At 52.3% G+C, this 19,158-nt stretch overlaps 7 protein-coding genes across 7 annotated transcripts; 3 read left to right on the top strand and 4 right to left on the bottom strand.

The window, feature by feature from the left end:
* Window positions 1-1,013: 1,013 nt before the first annotated feature.
* BBK36DRAFT_1119719 (glutathione S-transferase) lies at window positions 1,014-1,925 on the bottom strand (the record flags this gene model as incomplete). Its single annotated transcript, XM_024890620.1, has 5 exons — window positions 1,014-1,112; window positions 1,177-1,368; window positions 1,438-1,548; window positions 1,609-1,762; window positions 1,855-1,925. The coding sequence occupies 5 exons, from the start codon at window positions 1,923-1,925 to the stop codon at window positions 1,014-1,016; spliced, it is 627 nt and encodes a 208-aa protein (XP_024749525.1).
* A 1,230-nt stretch (window positions 1,926-3,155) lies between these two features.
* Window positions 3,156-4,517, top strand: BBK36DRAFT_1119412 (hypothetical protein; the record flags this gene model as incomplete). The annotated part of the gene is made up of 1 exon (XM_024890584.1): window positions 3,156-4,517. The coding sequence occupies one exon, from the start codon at window positions 3,156-3,158 to the stop codon at window positions 4,515-4,517; it is 1,362 nt and encodes a 453-aa protein (XP_024749524.1).
* Window positions 4,518-5,712: 1,195 nt separating this feature from the next.
* BBK36DRAFT_1141067 (NAD(P)-binding protein) lies at window positions 5,713-6,420 on the bottom strand (the record flags this gene model as incomplete). Its single annotated transcript, XM_024893422.1, has 1 exon — window positions 5,713-6,420. The coding sequence occupies one exon, from the start codon at window positions 6,418-6,420 to the stop codon at window positions 5,713-5,715; it is 708 nt and encodes a 235-aa protein (XP_024749523.1).
* An 882-nt stretch (window positions 6,421-7,302) lies between these two features.
* BBK36DRAFT_1118583 (dehydrogenase) lies at window positions 7,303-8,370 on the top strand (the record flags this gene model as incomplete). Its single annotated transcript, XM_024890493.1, has 1 exon — window positions 7,303-8,370. The coding sequence occupies one exon, from the start codon at window positions 7,303-7,305 to the stop codon at window positions 8,368-8,370; it is 1,068 nt and encodes a 355-aa protein (XP_024749522.1).
* Window positions 8,371-8,965: 595 nt separating this feature from the next.
* Window positions 8,966-10,304, bottom strand: BBK36DRAFT_1200318 (hypothetical protein; the record flags this gene model as incomplete). Its single annotated transcript, XM_024897128.1, has 5 exons — window positions 8,966-9,001; window positions 9,050-9,410; window positions 9,502-9,884; window positions 9,949-10,053; window positions 10,155-10,304. 5 exons carry the CDS (start codon window positions 10,302-10,304, stop codon window positions 8,966-8,968), a joined length of 1,035 nt encoding a protein of 344 aa, XP_024749521.1.
* A 912-nt stretch (window positions 10,305-11,216) lies between these two features.
* BBK36DRAFT_1141064 (NAD(P)-binding protein) lies at window positions 11,217-12,318 on the top strand (the record flags this gene model as incomplete). The annotated part of the gene is made up of 3 exons (XM_024893421.1): window positions 11,217-11,283; window positions 11,434-11,856; window positions 11,936-12,318. 3 exons carry the CDS (start codon window positions 11,217-11,219, stop codon window positions 12,316-12,318), a joined length of 873 nt encoding a protein of 290 aa, XP_024749520.1.
* A 3,641-nt stretch (window positions 12,319-15,959) lies between these two features.
* Window positions 15,960-17,974, bottom strand: BBK36DRAFT_1200312 (homocitrate synthase; the record flags this gene model as incomplete). The annotated part of the gene is made up of 13 exons (XM_024897127.1): window positions 15,960-16,074; window positions 16,127-16,223; window positions 16,279-16,528; window positions 16,579-16,625; window positions 16,688-16,731; window positions 16,785-16,811; window positions 16,863-16,972; window positions 17,036-17,120; window positions 17,210-17,358; window positions 17,422-17,435; window positions 17,494-17,618; window positions 17,682-17,697; window positions 17,764-17,974. The coding sequence occupies 13 exons, from the start codon at window positions 17,972-17,974 to the stop codon at window positions 15,960-15,962; spliced, it is 1,290 nt and encodes a 429-aa protein (XP_024749519.1).
* Window positions 17,975-19,158: the final 1,184 nt, after the last annotated feature.

The following is a 19,158-nucleotide window of genomic DNA, read 5'->3' as shown; positions in this document are numbered from 1 at the left end:
GGCCGGGTGAAGCAGCTCCGACGGCGAGGCCCTCGAAGTGCCGGCCGGGTCATCCCTCGCTCAGTCAACCAGGCCCGGCAGATGAAACGATGATCTTCTCCTTGGTTTGAAGGCGAGTTGTAGGAAAGCGCGGCATTTGAGTAAGCACTGTATTATCCGTATCCCGCGGAAATATATGTCTCGCGTCTTGAGGCTCCTCGCGATGTAGCAAGGGGGGTTGTCTGCCTTGAAGCTTGAAGTGGAAAGTTTTTGCGACATGGAATAGCTGCACCCTTGAATTGCATTTTCGTTGACACGGATTCTTTTCCGAAGCTTTTTAAATCTCCTAGTGACCTTGCAACGTTGCAGTCAAGTCCGACTGCATGCTTCATTTTGACTGTCGACCTGGCTATGCGGTATTAAAGATGGCTTGACGATGAACTCCGCGCCTCTGACAGCATATATATGGATAGAGCGTATTGACTTGTAAAGTAAACAACGTATGGACTTTTCTTCATAGCGGAATTGAGGCAACCATTTGTCGTGATCACAAATGCATGTGATGTCTGGGAGGGACAGCTCAGAACGCCTGACCCGATCTTACAGGTTAGGCTTGTTGCTAAGAGTCGAGATGGTATTGGGATACCCAGGTTGGTATAATACCACGCTTGTTTTGCGGCGTCACTATATTGTATGACATTTTCGTGATGTTGATCTTTGGAGCTTCACTCTTGGAGCTTACTTGACCCATCATCAGTAGCTCTCCCATAAAATCTCACAAATATCGAGAATCTCTTGAAAGGGAAGTTAACTGGATGTGTTCACAAAACATTCGCTTTCACACTTACCGAAAGTGAGCATATTGGAAAGATACCATATCTGGCTGTTAGTGCCTATCTAATACCCTCACAAGATTAAGGCCATCCTACAGATGCTGAGAATATCTGTCATGGTGATTTTCAATTGATGCTAAATGTGACCTAATTTGGAGCTCGAACCACATCGACAGAGTAATGTCTTGACTCCTCACTCATTCATGCCTTCTTCGGGCGGTTCTCCTCGATATAAGCCGCAATGGTCGGACGCGCCTCAAAGGCCTCGCGGAACCGTTGCACCGCTTCGGGAAGCTCAGCCTATTTCGAACCAGTCAGTAAAGAATACAATCACAGAAAATGATTATATGCCAGAGAAACTCACAGGCAAAGCGCCGATTCGCTCGTCATTGTCGATGGATTGGTAGACAGCAAAGTCGGCGTAGGTGACCTTACCTCCAAGGAGATACGGGCCGTTGTTGGCAGAGTAGTACTCTGAGATGACCTTGTAGTATTCTGGCACAATCTTGTTTCTGTACTCGTCTGTGACGCCTTTCAGCATTGCTACCCATTGAATCTATGATTCACCTGTTAGTGTCTTCTGATGATCGACGGCTAGATGCGTAAGAGTACGGCATTGACTTACCCTCCAGTCATTGTAAACATCGGCAACGGCATCAACTTGAAACTTTTCATGGTTTGTCTCGCCGTCATAGCGGCCGGTTTCTCTAGCCAGATACCTCAGAATCGGGATGTGCTGTAGCGACTCTTGTTAGATAGTGGCCTCACACTGATAGCAATGGGATAGGGAACTGACTTGGTTGAGCACAAGGCCGTTGATCAAGAGCGCAGGCACTTTGCCAGTTCGAGTGATGCCCTGTTCCTTGAGCTTCGCGCTCGTCGCCGGCCATGTGTCGTTGTAAGCATGTCGGACATCGTTGAACTCAATGCCGGCATCCCTCAGGAATAGGCTAATATTTGTGTCAGTATAGGACTTCATAGTTGGGAATTGTATGAAGAAACAAAGTTGTGGACGAGCGGCTTATGGCGTTGTAAGACCTACCGGACAACTTCGCCGCGACCCAATCGACCAATGTCGAGGTAGTGGAGGGTGGGAATAGACTTGTCAGCCATTGTGTAGTTTCGAGACTGCTGTTGAGACTACAGGCGTAACGATGCGAGTTGTCCTCATTCAGAACCAAAATTTGGAGACTTGGTTCTGTTCTTTAAGTAAGTCTTCGAAGGTTGCTCTTGAATGCTGAATGACAATCCATCGCCGTGAATGGAACAGGCGCGGCTTTATAGCAAGTCCCACATGACTCCCACGAGCGACCAAGGTAGCATTCGCATTCTCTTTCCGTCAGAAGTCTACTAAAGCAAGCAGTTAAGCACTTGTCTTGCGCCCTTCGTGGTCTCCCACCTGAATCCGACTTGAAGGAGCGTCATTTGGCTTATTCATCAAGAATCAACCCCCGCGGAGTAGTAGCAGCCGGAGTGGATGTTAGGATGGTGAGCTTTCTCAGTATGGGGAAAAGGAAGCCGGAAGATGCGCCGCGCTGATGGACCGGTAGCCTAATTCGGCCAGTAGTTATTCTTGACTGACGTCGTTGGGCGAAGAAACTGGTTGCTTAGCTCTTGCAGCTGAGGCTATTGGAGCGCCTCATAGCAAAATTAGAGCTAACTTGGTTCAGGTACGGGGTGGGATATGCCGATAGTTGAGACGGTTCAGTTGTTAGTTGTTGTGTGTTAGTGGGATATTGGACTAGTATGAGGAAGAAGAGATTTGGAACTGTGGCTTGGCGGCAGAGTGGCAGTGAGCCTGATATCGCACCACCAGTCTGAGATCCTTTTACAGATATCGGCTATGATTCCCACTGATTCCAGTTGTGGCGCAGCTGGCATCAAGGCTATGCGAACTGCATGCAAAGGCACACCTGGTCTAAGTGCTGACGGCTCCTCGCTTGGCCCTACGCTGTATTCCTCCCAAATGATCCATAGATGACAAATCTTTGCAGGCTCGCTGTAAGATGACGAGAGCAGCTGGAGATGATCTCTCAAAGGGCTGGAATAACTGGTCAGTTCGACTCCAATGCCCCCGTCTTACCAAGGAATTGATAATAGCGTAAATAGGACCCTGTCCCACGACGCCGGAACCCGTGATGCTGCCCGACATGTTTCCAAAACGCGAACAAACGCGTTAATCATCTCCTTCGTCATCATCATCATCATCATTCTCATCTGCAAAGCAACAGTAGACGCGTAAAAAGGCCGGGTCACTTCACCGCCATGGATCCAATGGCCTCGTCCATGATCGACCGCAAAGCTGCAGCTGCAGACTTTCTCCCCCCTCAACCAATCACCAACATGCCGACTCGCCAACACAACCATCCACCGTCCGACCCAGCAGCGGAGCGCAAAGTGCGACAGGCCATTGAGGAAGCGGCGTCGCGGAACACGCAGCTCCTGGGCGAGCTCGAGGCCACGGCCCACGCGCCGGGCCTGTTCAACAACAACCAGGTCAAGATTGAGCATGTCGAGAAGCGGCTGGCGGACCTCGAGCCCGAGGTGCAGGAGGCCATTGCGGCGGCGAACCAGCAGCTCAAGCAGCACAAGAGCTACAGGGACTCGGTGGCCAAGAAGTTTGTCTACACCGTGCTGAAGAAGAAGATGGCCTTTGATGAAAAGGCTATGCGGGAGGAGAAGGCGTATCACGAGGTGCTGGAGAAGCGGCACAAGGCCGAGGCCAAGCTGAACGACCTCAAGGCCGATAAAGCGGCGCTGGTGATTGAGATGAAGGAGCTGGAAGGGCTGGTGGAACGACACGGCGCCGCGCATAAGGCGATTGATGCGCTTTACTCGAAAATATTCGATGGTCCGACGGCGGGCTTTGCAGACGAGGACGAGCAGGAGGAGGCGCACAAGCTGGCCAAGCTGGCGCTTCAGGAGAGAACCGAGGCACTCAAGGCGGCCGTCCGAGGTGTCAAAGCCGCTCAAGCAGTCAAAGTAGCCGTCGAGCGAGCCCTGTTTGAGAAGCAACGCGCAAGCTTCGAGAATCACTCAGACATCTTCTCCCAGCGAAGCGTCCATACGATCCTAAAACGCTGCGTCGCTTACATCAACCGCGGTCTCGAACTCAGCGACGAAGCCGTCGAGGCCATCCAAGCAACTCCCGGACGGGACTTGACACAAGCCAAGAAGAATCTCGACGGGCTCTTCATCGCTGCCAGAGAGGCAGCGCAAGAACGATACCACAGCAAGTCGCAAAACACCGAGCTGATAGAAAGACTCGGAGCCACACTTGTCGACGCACTCGATGCCCAGAAGAAGTACGTCGAGGCCATGAAAAAGGTCAGCGAGTCGCGAAGAGAATCAATCCGAAGGACCGCAAGGGCACTGGAAGACGAGCGGCGAGCCCTGCAGCAGATCCGACAGAGCGCCTTCGAGACGACCGTCGGCTTCGGTGCCGCGGCTCCTGCGTATCACGAGTGCTGCGATCGAGCTCCGGGCTTTGAGCACGATTCTCACCAGCAGTCGGCGTCCATCGTGGAGCCGGTTGTCATGGAGCTTCCGGAGGATGCGCCCCCTGAATACATGTATTATGAGGATGGCATAGCGAGGCCGAAGCATATGGAGGCAGAACCGGGACCGAATCCCCAGCATCGCGTGTCTCAGCTCGGTGGCGTGGTAACTCAGACGAATCCCCAAGGTCTTCCCGAGGTTACCTAAGTTGAATCAGAGGTGAGGATGTTTATTTTGGTTTCTTGTGACGGAGATGTGTTCGATATGCGAGGATTAATGATTTACTTGAGCGTCTGTCAGATTACGATACCTTCTTTTCTGTCCGTTTGTCTTTCTTTGTCTTTTCTTTGTATGCTGCTGATGATTTTGCCATTATATGGGAGGGAACAATATCCGAATACCAACGGGCTATGGAGTTTTGTTTTGCTTTTTAAACTTGTACCTTATACTGGTAGTGTCATTATGTAGACAGAGACCGAACTATACACATCTTGTTTGATATTTGTCTCATTGTGGATATCTTAGTCTTTGATAGAAGGCAGGAGTTGACTTACGAGTTAAGAAGCAGTTGCAAAACCAACTCTAACAATCTTGCTTCGTATGACCATGGGCTGAGACTAAGCAATACCACGCTCAGGCACCTTGAGGCCGGCGTGGGTCACACGGTCCTGCGTCGATCACGCCTTGTGGATTTGCCAAGGCTGCTCAGCTGGGACGCTTCGGCAACTAGTATCGAGAGCAGAAGCGCCTCGTGTCTTTCCTCTCTCATTGCCGTTTGTTGTTGGCTCTAGTGCTGGCGCTGCCACTACGGGATAGGCCATGAGGCTAATCGTGTCTATATTCGGCTGCGCCCGGCGAGTATGGACTTGACAGGCGGAGATGTGCAACCGATGGCGTTGACAGTATGAACTTTTGTTGTATCGGGAGTCTTAGAGATTGTTGAAGCCCCGGAGTGCGTTTCTGAAGGACAAAACTGGTGCGTATCAGAGTCAGGTCAAACTCTGCAGTTTGTCTAAAGTTGCAGCCATCACTCGTGTCATTTATCGATAGCTGGACTCAGGTCTCGTAATTCGCAGGACCGGAAAGAAAACCCAGGATAGGAAAGCCAAGATCGAAGCTGTAAACTCCGTCCCATGCACTCAACCCCGCGTTTGCGATGGTGGTGACCCTGCTAGCAGATCGATCTTGAATCTCGCCTGCCAGATTCAGCCTCGCCTAGGTTGATCCGGGGCTTCATATCATGAGCCGAATTGACATGGATCGGTAAAATGATGAGACAGTTGACACATAGACAACAAATACAAGCTTGTGTTCATTATATGATTACCTATGTCAAACCCAAGAGCAGCTTGCCATATATGCCGACTTTTATTATTTCCACCCCTCAACACCATTCATCCGTTCATGGCTCCTCAATCCGAACTTCCTCAGTCCAGCTCCCCCTCGGCTGCGCATACAGCTCCCAAGCCTGCCTCGCAATATACTTCGCATTCAAAAACTGCAAATGATCAAACACATATCCCGCCACGCTCAACAGCGCAACATGCACCCCCTTGGGCTCAAACTCCATCCTCAGCGACCTCGCAAAGTTCTTCTGCGCAGCCTTCGACACGGACAGCGACACGAGATCCGTCTCGGGCGCCTCTGGCAAGTGCGAGCTCGTCACGATAAGTGTAGGCTGCGCCGATGCATCCTTCTCCGCCAGGGCGACGAGCTGTGGCATGGCCCATTTGGAGAGATTGTTGAGCGCAATGGTGGAAAGCTTGAAGTCGCGGATGAGCTCGTCGTCGGTGACTTGCAGGTGGTGCGACTTGGAGACGATGGCGGCGTTGTAGAGGACGACTTCGATGGTGCCGAGGTCTTGGCTGATTTGCTTGAGGGTTGAAGTGAATCGGCCTGGGTCGACTACGTCGGTTGAGTATGTCTTTACGGTGATGTTGTCGTTGGCAGCGCTTTTGACGGATTCTGCGTCCTTGTCCAGTTGGGTGGGATTCCGGGCGACGAGGGCGACTTTGTTGAACTTGTTGGCTGCGAAGACGGCTGCCGTGTTTGTGCCAATGCCGGGGCCTGAGCCGATGATGACGACGGCGTTATCAGATCTAGGAGACATGTTTAATTTGACAAGTTGGCTGTCAAGTAACGGTAAGTTGAGGCTGTTTTGTTTAAGTCTTGAGGGTGAGTGTTGCTGTATAGGCAACCGAGTTATTGCAAGTTGTTGTATTGTCTCTATGATGCCTTTGTAGCCTACAGAATTGAACCCCTTCTCCAGACAGGCGACGCACTGCTTCTATTTATTCCAGCTTCCATCTCATCCAGTTCTTCGTCTTGATCTCATCGAATCTCCAATAGCAGTCTCTACCACGCAGCCACAGAGAAGCAGCGTGCGCCACAGAAGTGCCATTATTCAGCTCGACAGCCCTCCCCACCAATGACAACATCTTGCTCCTTCGCAAAAGCTGCACCGTGAGAGCATCTCCGCGGAATTTGAAATCAACTGTGCGGCCAGCTTTGCCTGAAAGGATGATCAGAGAAAATCACGAGTGTTGTAACCTCGGTCTCAGTTGCCGGGAATGGGTTTCATAAGGCTGATGGCGCCCCTCTTCCTTGCTCCCTTCAGCTGTAAAAGTCTCAAAGCAGCAAACCATTCCGCCTGTGAGTTTTCCATGCCGTTCCCTGCTTGCTTAATGTCTTGTGGCTTTTCTGCAGTGTCCTTACAAAGCAGCGCTCAGAAGGCCTCTGCTCAACGGCTCCACGAAATGTCTGCAGTGCGGAAGTTTCCTGTAGTTGTGGGAGATGACGGTAGCTCACGAAAGTCTCTGTACTACCGTTCAGAAAGGCGGAGAACTCATTTCCGAGTGTTGGTTTTGCGGGAACTGACGTACCCAAGTGTTGGACAGATTCCCTAATGCATGCTTTAGTCTGAAGACTAACCAGAGAATCAACAACTATTCCTTGCTTCAACTCGGTCCTGTTCTCTCAAGTTGAATCAACAATGGCCTCTCAAAGAGCGGCGGAGCTGAGACGCCTTCTTGCGCGCCCTTACCCATGGGTCAAAAAGCCCTTCATCATCGGCGCCCCGATGCGCATAATGGCCGGCCCACAGCTCGCCGTCGCCGTCTCTGCGGCCGGCGGTTTGGGATTTATTGGGCCCCAGGCGAAGCCGGACGGACTGTCGGCGGACCTCGACAAGGCGAGGGAGTTGGTCGCTGCCTCGACTAGTTTGCGCCACCATCCCCTGTTGCCCATTGGCGTTGGCTACCAGGTGTGGAACGGCGATCTGAAGATTGCAACGTCTGATGTAGAAAAGCACAGGCCGTGTGCCGTATGGCTGTTTGCTCCGAGAAACGGCCAGCCGGAGCTGGATGAGTGGACGGTTTCTCTTCGAGGGGCGTCTCGGGATACGCAAGTCTGGATTCAAGTCGGCACACTGCGTGATGCGATTGCCGCTGTCAACAGCTCCACGCCTCCGGATGTTTTGGTCGTTCAAGGCTCGGAAGCAGGCGGTCACGGCATGGTAAAGGACACCACTGGGACCATTGTGCTCTTCCCGGAAGTGGCCGACGCAATAAAGGAGTCCGGAATCCCCGTCGTCGCAGCAGGGGGAATCATCGACGGTCGAGGAGCAGCCGCCGCATTGGCCCTGGGTGCCGCCGGTGTGGCCATGGGGACTCGGTTCCTCGCTTCGTCAGAGGCACGCATCGCAAAGGGGTACCAGGACGAAGTGGTTCGGGCGTCTGACGGCGCGAGAAACACCCTGCGGACGCAGCTGTACAACCATCTGCGCGGCACGTTTGGCTGGCCCGAGCAGTTCTCACCTCGAACTCTGACCAACCGCAGCTGGATCGATCACGAGGCCGGAGTTTCGTTTGAGAAGCTGCAGGTGCTGCATGACGAGGCGGCCAAGAGTGGCGATGCCGGCTGGGGTCCGGAGGGGAGACTGGCAACGTATGTGGGCGCGGGCGTAGGGCTTGTGAAGAGCGTGCAAGGTGCTGGGGAAATTGTCGAGAGTGTGAGGAACGAGGCGAGAGATGTTCTGAAGGCTTTGAGCGATGATCTTTGAGAGATGTGTTATGTTCCTGATGATAGCCATCTAACAATACTAATCACACATAAGATCGCCGCGTACTTGACGAGAGCTTGTGTGTGCATTATCTTGGGATGATCTTCACGTTCACGGATGGCCATGGGCAGTGATATATAGGTCTTCAGTAGAATAAGGCTGTTAGATAGGTAGATTATGCGGCACATGCAGCTACTCTAAGAGTCCCAACGGGCATCATTGTCAGTTGCACTCTGCTTCTGCTGAGTGAAGAGTACGACTTCATCCAGGTTAAGGCAGAGAAATCGTTTAGACGGATATGTGGCGAGAGGACACTTTTTGTACTCATTCGGTCAAGGCAAGCCGTTGCTAAAGTCAAGATTTTTCTCATAAAAGAGGACTTTTTTCTATCAAATACTCCATCTCATGACCACCGGACATCTGGATCACGCTTGTTTTCCTTCATGAAGCGGAGAGCTGAATCTATATTAAAAAGATATAAACATTTCCAGGCTACGGCAGATACGGGATCCTGCCCGTCGCTTCTGTCGACTAATGCGCCATCCGGACAAAAAAAAAAAAAAAAAAAAAAAAAAGGGTATCAGTTTCCAATTTTTCAAGCCTCGTAGTTGTTCTGCTTCCACCCCAGAACCTGAGACCGGCCGTACTCCCCCGGCGAAGCAGTCCGCTCGGTCCTGACCATCGTGACCTTGGTCTCCCTCAGGATGTGCTTGGAGCTGTCGCCGTCGCCGTCCGCCTCCCCGTCGCCGAGCTGGTGGAAAGTGTCGAGCCCAATGTCCGTGTGCTGCGCGGGCCGGTGTCCGCTCCTGGGCATGTACTTGTTGTGCCCGGCCGAGCCGTCGGTGTTGCCGCCGGAGCTGCCGCCGCCGAAAAAGGGCAGGGAGAGCAGGGGGCGGAGGGCGTGCAGAGAGCCGGCGATGATGCCGATGCCCTCCTCGATGATGGACCAGAGGCCGATCCTGCCGGTTCCGAACATGAACTCGGTGGGGTTATCGTAGAGAGTCAGGAAGCGGAGTCGTACGATGGTTGCGCAACTCGCACTGATTTAAGAGTTAGTGGGTTTTCTACCTCGGTAATACAGTAGGGGGCGCAAAGAGGAACAGAAAGGAGGCATCGTTGAATGGAACGTACAAAGCACCCATTGAGAGAATCAAGGCCACCGAGAACTTGACCTTGCTCTTCATCTGAACACCCCACAACAAGGCCGCAGGCAGGACGGCCAAGGTCCAGTCGGTCAAGATCTCAATGGCGGAGAAGAAGAAGCTGACATCGCTGTTGAGCTGCAGGTTGCATGTGCCGTACGTCGTCTCACCCCACAGGGTGGTGATGGGATGGCAGATGTTGGAAATGCCGGAAATGAAGACGATGCAGGAGATGATGGTGGAGATGATGACGGCCCAGATCGTCCATTTGTAACGGCGGCGAGCGTCGGCGATTCGCAGAAGGGTGACGGCGATGCTGGATTTGATGAAGACGGTGCCGGAGGAGTAGAAGTATTCGGCGATGAAGAAGAGCTGTTTTGGCGATCGTCAGCATGTCATATCGCGTCGAGGTCGAATCGCAGTTGGAACAACGCACCTTGGTTCCTTTCATAATCTCAGCGGGCTGCAGGGCTGCAGCCAGCTGCCCCGATCCAAGGTAGCAACAGACTATGCATAAGCAGGCCGTCACCGTAAACAGAAGCTGCAGAAGTTAGAGAGGCGTCCGTGCATTTTGAGGTGGAGGAACTGGAGGAGAAAAGGAAAGGCATATGGGTAAGCATATTGCCTATTTTCGTGACGTACAATGCCTATCAACATCAGAACGTCGTCCCATCCAGCGGACTTACGCCAAACCCGCACGGAGATCCGGGCTGCGAATGTAACCCAAGATAGACCGATGAGCACTGACGAGGCATAGAGGAGCGAAACGCCGTCCCCTGCCGGCTTGACCATGATGGGCAGGCTGGCTTGTAAGCGCTTGTTGGGAACGGAGAGTAACTCGTGAGATGGGGGGGAAGAAAAAAAAGAACGAGTTGCAGAAGAGAACGAGGAAGAGTCAGCAAGTTTCGTGACGGCCCCAGAACTAAATATTTGACAAAGTGAGTTGTAAACGAATCAGACTAAGTCGTATATCATATTTTCACTCGCAAGAGAAATCAGACCACAGACTAAATAATTATAGTATTCTTTTTACATATTCTAGACTAAAAAGATCGGCAGCCATGAGACCGTAGTGTGAATAGAGAGACGGGCTCATCATTTCTTCCCTGGCGGGACCCATGCTTGGTGTTCGTCTCATTACTCGCGTGCGAGTCGAGTCGAGTCGTTCGCAGGCAAAACTCGCGGACCGCTCAACCGGGCCAAGTCCCCCGTGAGGAATCCCAGGCAGAGCAAGGATACACTGCCCACATACCCGGCCGCCACTGTAGGGACTCGTGCTATAGCAGCTTTGGGGGCCTCGGTCCATGGTGCATGATGCCAGACCGACCTTTAATATAGACGATATGTGGGCTTAGGCTGCCCGAGAGCCAGTCCTGCAACGGCGCTCGTATGGGGCAGCGGATGGGCTAGGCTCGTTTCACTAGATGCCCCAGGTAAAGGGGCTATAAAGCGCCTTTTCCTCCGTGTGTCGGCTACCAAGCACCGGACGAGGCGCCTCTTTTCCCTCTCCCGAGATCCCCATTCCTGCGAAGCCCCCTTTGTCCTGATTTATTACTCGTGCGATATCACTTCATCTCGATACTTCTAGCCGCCTCTCTGCCGTCTCCTCCCTGCATCCTGCATCCCACCAAACCATTTCCAGAGCTTCTCTACCTCGTTTAAATCCTTCTACTACTACCACAGTACATACTAATCTCCAACACCATGGCCGAAATTCTCATCAAGGACGAGGATCTTAGTGCCCTCAAGGGCAAGGTTGTCGTCCTCACAGGTACGACACAGTTTGAGCTCTTTTTCCCTCTTCCTTGTTTTTTTGCGGGGGGCGATCTCGTTGCAACTCTGTTGTAGCACACTGTATGAAATCATTTGATTTGTTTCGAACTTGAAGGCTGACGAAAGGAAACCCGGCTCTACCACACAGGCGGCTCGTCGGGTATCGGCCTCGCTACTGTCGACCTGCTGCTGTCGCTGGGAGCGTCGGTGGTCAGCGGCGACGTCAACCCGCCGCCGGCCGAGGCGCCCGGCCTGCTGTTTGTGCGAACCGACGTGTCCAAGTGGGAGGACCTGCGCGCGCTCTTCAAGAAGGCCAAGGAGCACCACGGCCGCATCGACAGCGTCTTTGCCAACGCGGGCATCGGCCCCCGCGCCAACTACCTGGCCCTGGAGACGGACGACCAGGGGGAGCTCAAGGAGCCGTCGCACGAGCTGCTCGACATTGGTCTGAGGGGCCTCATCAACACCGCCTGCCTGGCCCTTCACTACATGAAGGAGCAGCCCGAGGGCGGCAGCATCGTCCTCATGGGCTCCAGCACGGGACTGCAGCCCCTGCGCGCCGTCGATTACTGTAAGTTTGAGCACTGTGTTTTTTTGTTTTCGCTACCGGCCACGCGTTTTTCCTCCATTGCTGACGGGTGTTCATGCAGCTACGGCCAAGCACGGCGTCCTGGGGTTCGGCAGGGGTCTTGCGCGACTTGCAGAAATCGCGGGGCTTCCCATCCGCATCAACACCCTGACGCCCTCATGGACGAGCAGCAACGTCCTGCCCGGCTTCGAGGACCTCATGAAGGGCATCCAGCACGTCCCCCAGCCCGCTCTCGTGGTTGCTCGCGCTGCCGCCTACCTCATGGTCGACGCCTCCAGGCAAGGAAACGTTGTCTACGTCGCGGATGGCAAGTACAAGGAGATTGAGAAGACGGTGCTGTACCCTGCGTACGAGACCGTCCTGGGACAGGGCAACGCCAGCGATGATGACGTCCTGAGGCGTCTTTTGGAGGTGGCTGCCGCTGCCGCCCCTGCTGCCCAATGATGTGGAAATGATTTGATGCCTTGAGGATCATGATGAATCTTTAGAATACCTTAGAACAAGCGAAGCAAGCGAGTTGCCTCGTTAATTACTACGATACCGCGAAATAGCTTGAATGATTGCCAAAGTCTCGTTTCTCTAATTTCAAAACCGTGAGGCCGCGGTGACGTGGCATTGGATCTTAAACTGCTAGTTCTACTCCGCAACAAGCTATCAACATACCGTTTTACCGCCATTTGCACTCCTTAGTAAGAGAGGCTTGTGTTAGAGCGAAAACAGTTGTCGCTTTGTCTTCAAAGACAACCAACTGCCTTGTCGCTGACAAGTCCTGGGCGCTGGACACAGTTGCCAAGAATGACTAGAGCAAAACTACGGAGATACGCTCGAAGAAAGAGTCCAGACGAAGTAAGGCGCCACTGAAGATACCGGCATTTGGATTTAAGGTTAAGACATTAGTGCCGCCCATTGATGAGTTGACAACCTGTCTCAACTGATTGATAAGAAACGGTCTGTCATGGCAAGAAACTGCATGTTTCGTTTCGAACGTCGTAAGCACTCTCTTTGCCTTCCTGGTGTTGCATTGGAGATTGATTGTTTCGATCTCTCATTGCAACCCTGTCGACAACATCCCTGCCAATGAAAGCATCGCCACCCTTACCCTTTGCAGTTTGTGCAACTTGCCGTTTACAGACTCTGACAGGGGTCTCCCACATTCCGTCTCACGAAGGATCAAAATCAATCAAAACTCTCTCATGTTGCTGACTGGCTACGTAGTTCACTCAAGTCAAATCGCAGTGTCAAAATCAATGCAAATCAACGCTTGTATTATTCGAAAAGACGCTCTGACAGTACTATACTAAAGTGTCCATGAAATCAACCAGTATACCAATTTCCGTCAGATACTCGCTACTTCAGCTCCTCAACCAATAAGGAGAAAACAACAGTCATTAGCGCAACCCCCATGATTTGCACCGCCATTTGGCCTTGCGAAAGGGCTGCCTGGAGTCTAAGGACGGCACTTCGATGCACTCTAGACCAAGTCGTGCGAGAGCCGCGCATGAATCCAGCAGATGCACGGTCCAAGGCTTGGGACGTGGTAGCTTTCCGCATGAAGTGGATAACAACGGCCGGTCCATAGCTTCGGGAGATCAGAGCCTCCTTTTGGAGACTCAGCCCAATGGTTTCGTGCAAATGACATCGTAAGGGGTTTTCTCGGAAAGTCCTTCTCTGGTCCAAGGATGTCTTTCCCTGGCTTTATCAATCGAATTGTAACCCTCCGCCAGTTGCAGCCTTCCAATCCTGCCATGGGATAAATCAAAATGGGGCCCTCGATGCACCCAGTCCTCCTCATATGCGCTTTCGTGTGTGATCTCCCACTAATATTCATGGGTGCTCCTTGGTGCCGGATGTCGTGCCAGGCTGCTTTGTTCTAGGTTAGCCTCCCTACAGAGACCAATGCTTGATCCTTCTGTTTAGTAGGTTTGAAAGTAAGGATAGACCTCCTTGTCTGGGGTCTCCGGGCCTGACTCAGTTGCATCCTCAAGGTGGACAGCCTCGAGAATCCGCTGCCTCCTATCTCCTATCTCGCCCCCTAGCCGCCGCAGGAGTCAAGCTTTTCTTTCACTTGGCGAGAAGCGGCGGTCGACAATCGAATCAAGAGTAGGCAGACTGGAATGTGGGCGTAGGACTGCCCGCGAGGCGAAGATAGATCATGCCCAGGATCCCTCTTATCGAGCGACATCGGCGAGTCGCTGTTTGAGAGCCCTGTTGTCGCTCCCTATAATGAGCACCGCAAGGGAGCCGCCTCCATCCCCGGACCGAAGGGGCCCAGGAGATGGGCCTGCCGGAATCACAAATACGATGCATCCTGCAGCACCTTCCGCATGCCCAAAACTGCGGCCGTATAAGAGACAGCCCAACCCAGAAGCGGTACTGGTCGCGAGGACGGAGCTTGAAAAGTTCCCTCTTCCAGTCTCGATGTGTGAGATGCCGAAAGGCGCGACAGACCTGGGAGAGAGTGAAGAGGTCGTTCAGGGCTAGGTGATCGGCGATGCACAGGATGATCTCTGGCGGGAGCTGAAGGACTGCCGAGTGGTTGTTCCATTTGGCGCGGCTGGATGTGCCGACGATCAGGCCCAGGATGGTCTTGGAGGAAACCATCAGAATGGCTCTTTGTGTTCGTTTTGAACGAGAGAGATCTTTGTGTATGTCAAAGGTCTCTTGTGTAGGTAAGAGATCTTTTGTGTATATGTGAGTGAGCCTTGTAGGCCTTTGTGTACGCGAGAGTGGTCGCTTGAAGAGCTTTGAAAGCGCTTGGTATGTATGGTGATGGTACGGAAGAGTGAGCTGAACAACACGGACAACAGACAGGGGCATCGATTTGCTTATATACTCTCAACGGCAGCTTGACGGGAAGAGACAAACGTAAAAGACAAACGCCACGATGTTCGAAAAGGATACGCCTCAAAGCTTGTGCCATGGTGAATGTTGTTTAAACAGGCAGTAGGAGGACTAGGAGGCGCCACGACGATGCCAGAAGGTTTGTGTACAACATGGAAGTCTTTACAGAGCACATGCTCTTTGCCAAGGTTGGGAACATTAGAATATTCTCAGTCTTACACTCAAACCAGCAGTATGTCTTCCTCAAGGTATTGTCTCATAATCCTCAGGACATTGTCTAGAGATACCAACAGTCAGCGTCCTGATCGAACCTGTTCGCTTCTGACCTTGACACTGTCACAACCCCCCTCATGATAAAGATCCAGACTCAGCTATTGTAAGCCCCAGAGGACGATGGTGGCAACCTGTCTAGTAATTCCTGCATCAGGAAAAAGTGCCACGAGGCTTTGACTTCCAGTAACCTCGTTGAGAATAGCAAGGAACTTGCACGGAGAGTTTTTATCATAAAGAGTCAAAAGGCTGAAGCGCTCACTGGGCAACATCACCTATCCAAAACTTTGACGGCGTCTTTTCGTGAAAGTTTACTTAGATGTACACGGTCAAAACCTCCCCTAGACTAAACCTGTATGTTCCCTTTCCACTATCGGATGAGGGATCTGAACAACTATCATCAAATATGGCACACAGTTTTTGTTTACACTTCTATATGCCCCTAACACCAGAAAAAAGCTTGTTACGATACCGTAATCCCGACATTTGGCAACAAAGCCACTAAATAAACTCGCAAATTCCAAGACACAATACAGTCCCCCCCAACAACTTCCTTCAACCTTCCTATATACGGGAGGAATAACTTCCTTCACCCTTCCTAAATACGGGAGGAATAGCTGTGATGAGTTGGGTCACCTGAATGTGAACCGTTCTGCGTAAACAGGAACTGCTGTGGTCGTTTGCATGGTTGTCTTTCAAAAAGAAGCTCATACAAGAGAGAGTAGAGATACGAAGTGACGCCATCTAGGATGTTTAGGATCAAATGCCAATTGACACAACTTGGCACGGCGACTTGTACAGGATTCATCTTGTATAGAACCATGAGTGTCTTTTGTTTTACGGCGACATCTACCGTGAACTCTATTGTCCAATGACTGATCCCCAAGGGCGGTATTATATAGCCCCTGAATTCTCTCGCTCCTTTTTCATCCCTTTTCTCTAACGCTTCATTTCTTTCTTCCGAAACACAACATCTACTGATCGGGTTGGTCTTCGGGTTGATGCTCAAGGCAGAACGAACGGATAATAGAATCCGTGTCGTCGATAGCAAGGGGACGGACGTCAGCCATCGCCTTGATCTTCTGTGTACTGTGGGCGAGTTAGTTGTGCGTCAACAGGGGCGGCTACTTAGAAAACGTACAGTTGCTTAGCCTGCTCGTCGGTGATAATCAGACCCAACTGGCCGGCTCTGCTCTTAATGGCATTCCAACCAGTCAATCTTGAAGAGAAGTGGATCCCTATAACTTGTCAGTCTCTTATGCTGATAGACACAGGCAGCAGGAAGGTACTTACATCTCTTGACACCCCAGTCGCTGGGGTTGAGAATCTCGTATGTCTCGGGCTTGGCAAGAATAGCCTTGCTGTGGATGCCGGCCTTGTGGGAGAAGGCGGAGTAGCCGGTAATGGGGTTGTTGAAAGGAACGTTGACCTGGACGACGTCTGCAACAAGATCCTCAATCTCCTTGAGCTTGTGCAGCTTGTACTTGGACTTGACGTAGTCGGGGCTCTCGACGATCATGCGGGCCAGGAGACCACCCAGGGGCTGAGGACTGTTAGTCAAGAGTCTTCGTCTTCGGGGCTCGCAATACATACGGTGATACCATTTCGCTCGCCGATACCGAGAACTGAGGTGTCGACATCTGTAAGGGTTGTTAGAGGACCGGGATCAGGATACAGCCTTAGAGAGGTGATTGGCACTTACGTGTGGCACCGGCCTCCAGGGCGGCGTGTGCGTTGGCGACGGCGCTGATGGATTGTTAACTCGCAAGCTTTGTTTAGCAGTCTCGGATCGTACTCACCACATGGTGTCGTTGTGGAAGTGTGTCCTACATGACGTTAGTCTCGGCCCCTTGACGGTAGTCTCTGTTGGTACTCACTCAATGTCGCAGCTGACAACGTCTCTCAGCATCCGGACCAGCTTGAAAACCTGGCGAGGGGTGGCAACGCCAACTGTGTCCGCAACACCGACTCGGTCGCATCCTGCCTTCTATACATGGGGTTAGAACGGCCACCGGGAAGTGTTGTATGTCTCGAGCGAAGTTGAACTTACGTCGACGGCTTGGTACAGGCTGAGCAGGTCGACAATGTTGGATCGGAAGGAGTCTTCGGAGGAGAATCGGACTTCAACGCCCTGGCTGTGAAAGGGGTAAGCTTCGTATGTTCGATGAGGGATGCGGCCAATGCTCTGAGCGCATTGCTTCACCCGCAATGACCGGACGCATACCTCTTAATCCACTTGACGACCTCGATGGCGGTCTCGGTGATTTCAGCCATGGACTTGTGGTGGGAGTGATCGCGAAGGATCTGTGATGTGCCAATGACGACGTCGACACCGTCAACACCGGTTGCGACAGCAACCCTGGCATCCTCCATCTGCGCAGTCCAGAGTTAGTTTTCGTCGTAGGGGAAGTTTTGCGTTCGGCTCGTATTTCTTACCGTGCATCGCACGTCTAAGGGGAGAACATCGTTAGCAGCGGTCGTCGTAACGGGATAGGAGGAGGGACGAACGGGTCAGGATCTTGGCCTTGAGGCCGAGCTTGCAGATGGCCTCGCAGTCGGCGCGAGACTGGGGAGAAGCAACGGGGGAGGTCAACTCGATGTAATCGACACCGAAGTCGGAGAGGGCGGTTGCGCTGCGATAGTATGAGTATTGTTCAAGGGATCTGGTGGCAGGAGACGGCGGTGATTCGGCTCACATCTTGATCTTGGTCTCTGTAGTAGCCGTCAGTCAGTCATTGTGTCTCAGTTGTGTGCAGAAATGGAGAGTTGAGGCCATACCTGTGTCGTAAAAGGCGTTGGCAAACTGCTCGCCCTCTCGCAGGGTGCTCTCGATGATCTGGAAGCGGCCGGTGTTTGATCGCTCGTCGCTGTGGTGCTGCTGGTACGGCAGCTTGGGCTGGCGCCGGCCGTTGGTGACGCCGTTGGTGGTGCCATTGGGCGTGCCGTTGACGGCAGGAATCTCGACTGCGGGCGCGTCGTGGGAACACATGGCGATGGTGTTTGTGTGTGTGTGTGTGTGATGAAGAATACAAAGAGTGCTTCTTCGATCTGGAAATCTGAATCCGGGACTTGGAGAGGAAAAGAATGGAGAACGGCGACGGCGCCAGAGAATTTTTATGTCGGCGATGGCAGATGTGGGGTAGATTGGCGACTTTTAAAGTCAATTAGTTTCGCCCAGAGCAATGACTCATTGGACAGAAAGACGCTGGATTTGAACTGCTCTGCACTCCGTTCTTCGTTCTCCGTCTTGAGATGCGCGCAGAAATGACTAACAATCGATGTTTGTCTCGCAATTGGTCGAGAAACGGCCTCGAAAAGCTGGAGATGCCGGGGTTGGCGCAGGTTGTCACCAAAGTCTGATGCCAGACGCCAGTCTTGTGCCACGAGAAAAACCTTGACATTCAGCACTTCCTTCCATTGAATATTCCATCTAATAACTATCTAAAGAATCTATTATATGTCCTTTATTTCCATCCTTCTTCTAATTCTCCTCCAATTCCCTCTCCCACCGAGTGCATCTGCATTCTCACATTCTTCGTTGTCTCGCAATCAATCCCGGCATCAAAAAATTTGTCCCCGTCTGGGCGATGACGCACCGGATCCGCTGGTACTTGGCCACAAGTACTCTTTGCCTTCTCCAGAGTACCGTTACGCACGTGCGCCTACTAAAATCGCAGCGCAACCTGTCCGATATACCCACAGCACGATTGAGCTACTTCAGGTACCGAGCCGATGTCGGTCTGGCGCAGAAAAAATCGGCATGCGGTCCAGTCACAGACAGGGCGGAACATCGGCCCGCTTGTCACTTTCACGAGTCGCTTTCATGGACAACTTCCAGGAATCCATCCATCCATCGCAAGCATCCAAGACATGAATAGTAATACTCCTGTGTGTCTCAGATGGTCTGCGCTCAGGGCTCAGGCCAGCACAGCCAGCGAATCACGGGCCTTTTTTTTTCTCTCCGTCTGATGACTTTCCTCTCCCTACAGTTGAATGTTGGCCCTCAGATGTATGAATGAGTTCCATTGTGGCTTATCTAATCTTCAGCTGCTCAATCCTCACATGTCCTCCAGCTCATCGGCGATGGAATGCGGCATCTCGCCAGCAGATACTGAATGCGTCGTCCAGATCCATTCAGCCGTCGGCAGACTATTACTCTATTTGCACTTATCC

Source organism: Trichoderma citrinoviride, assembly GCF_003025115.1.
Source record: "Trichoderma citrinoviride strain TUCIM 6016 unplaced genomic scaffold BBK36scaffold_7, whole genome shotgun sequence".
In the NCBI taxonomy this organism is placed as follows: Eukaryota; Fungi; Ascomycota; class Sordariomycetes; order Hypocreales; family Hypocreaceae; genus Trichoderma; species Trichoderma citrinoviride.
Note: the sequence above shows the minus strand (reverse complement) of the source record. Positions and strands in the feature narration are given on the sequence as shown.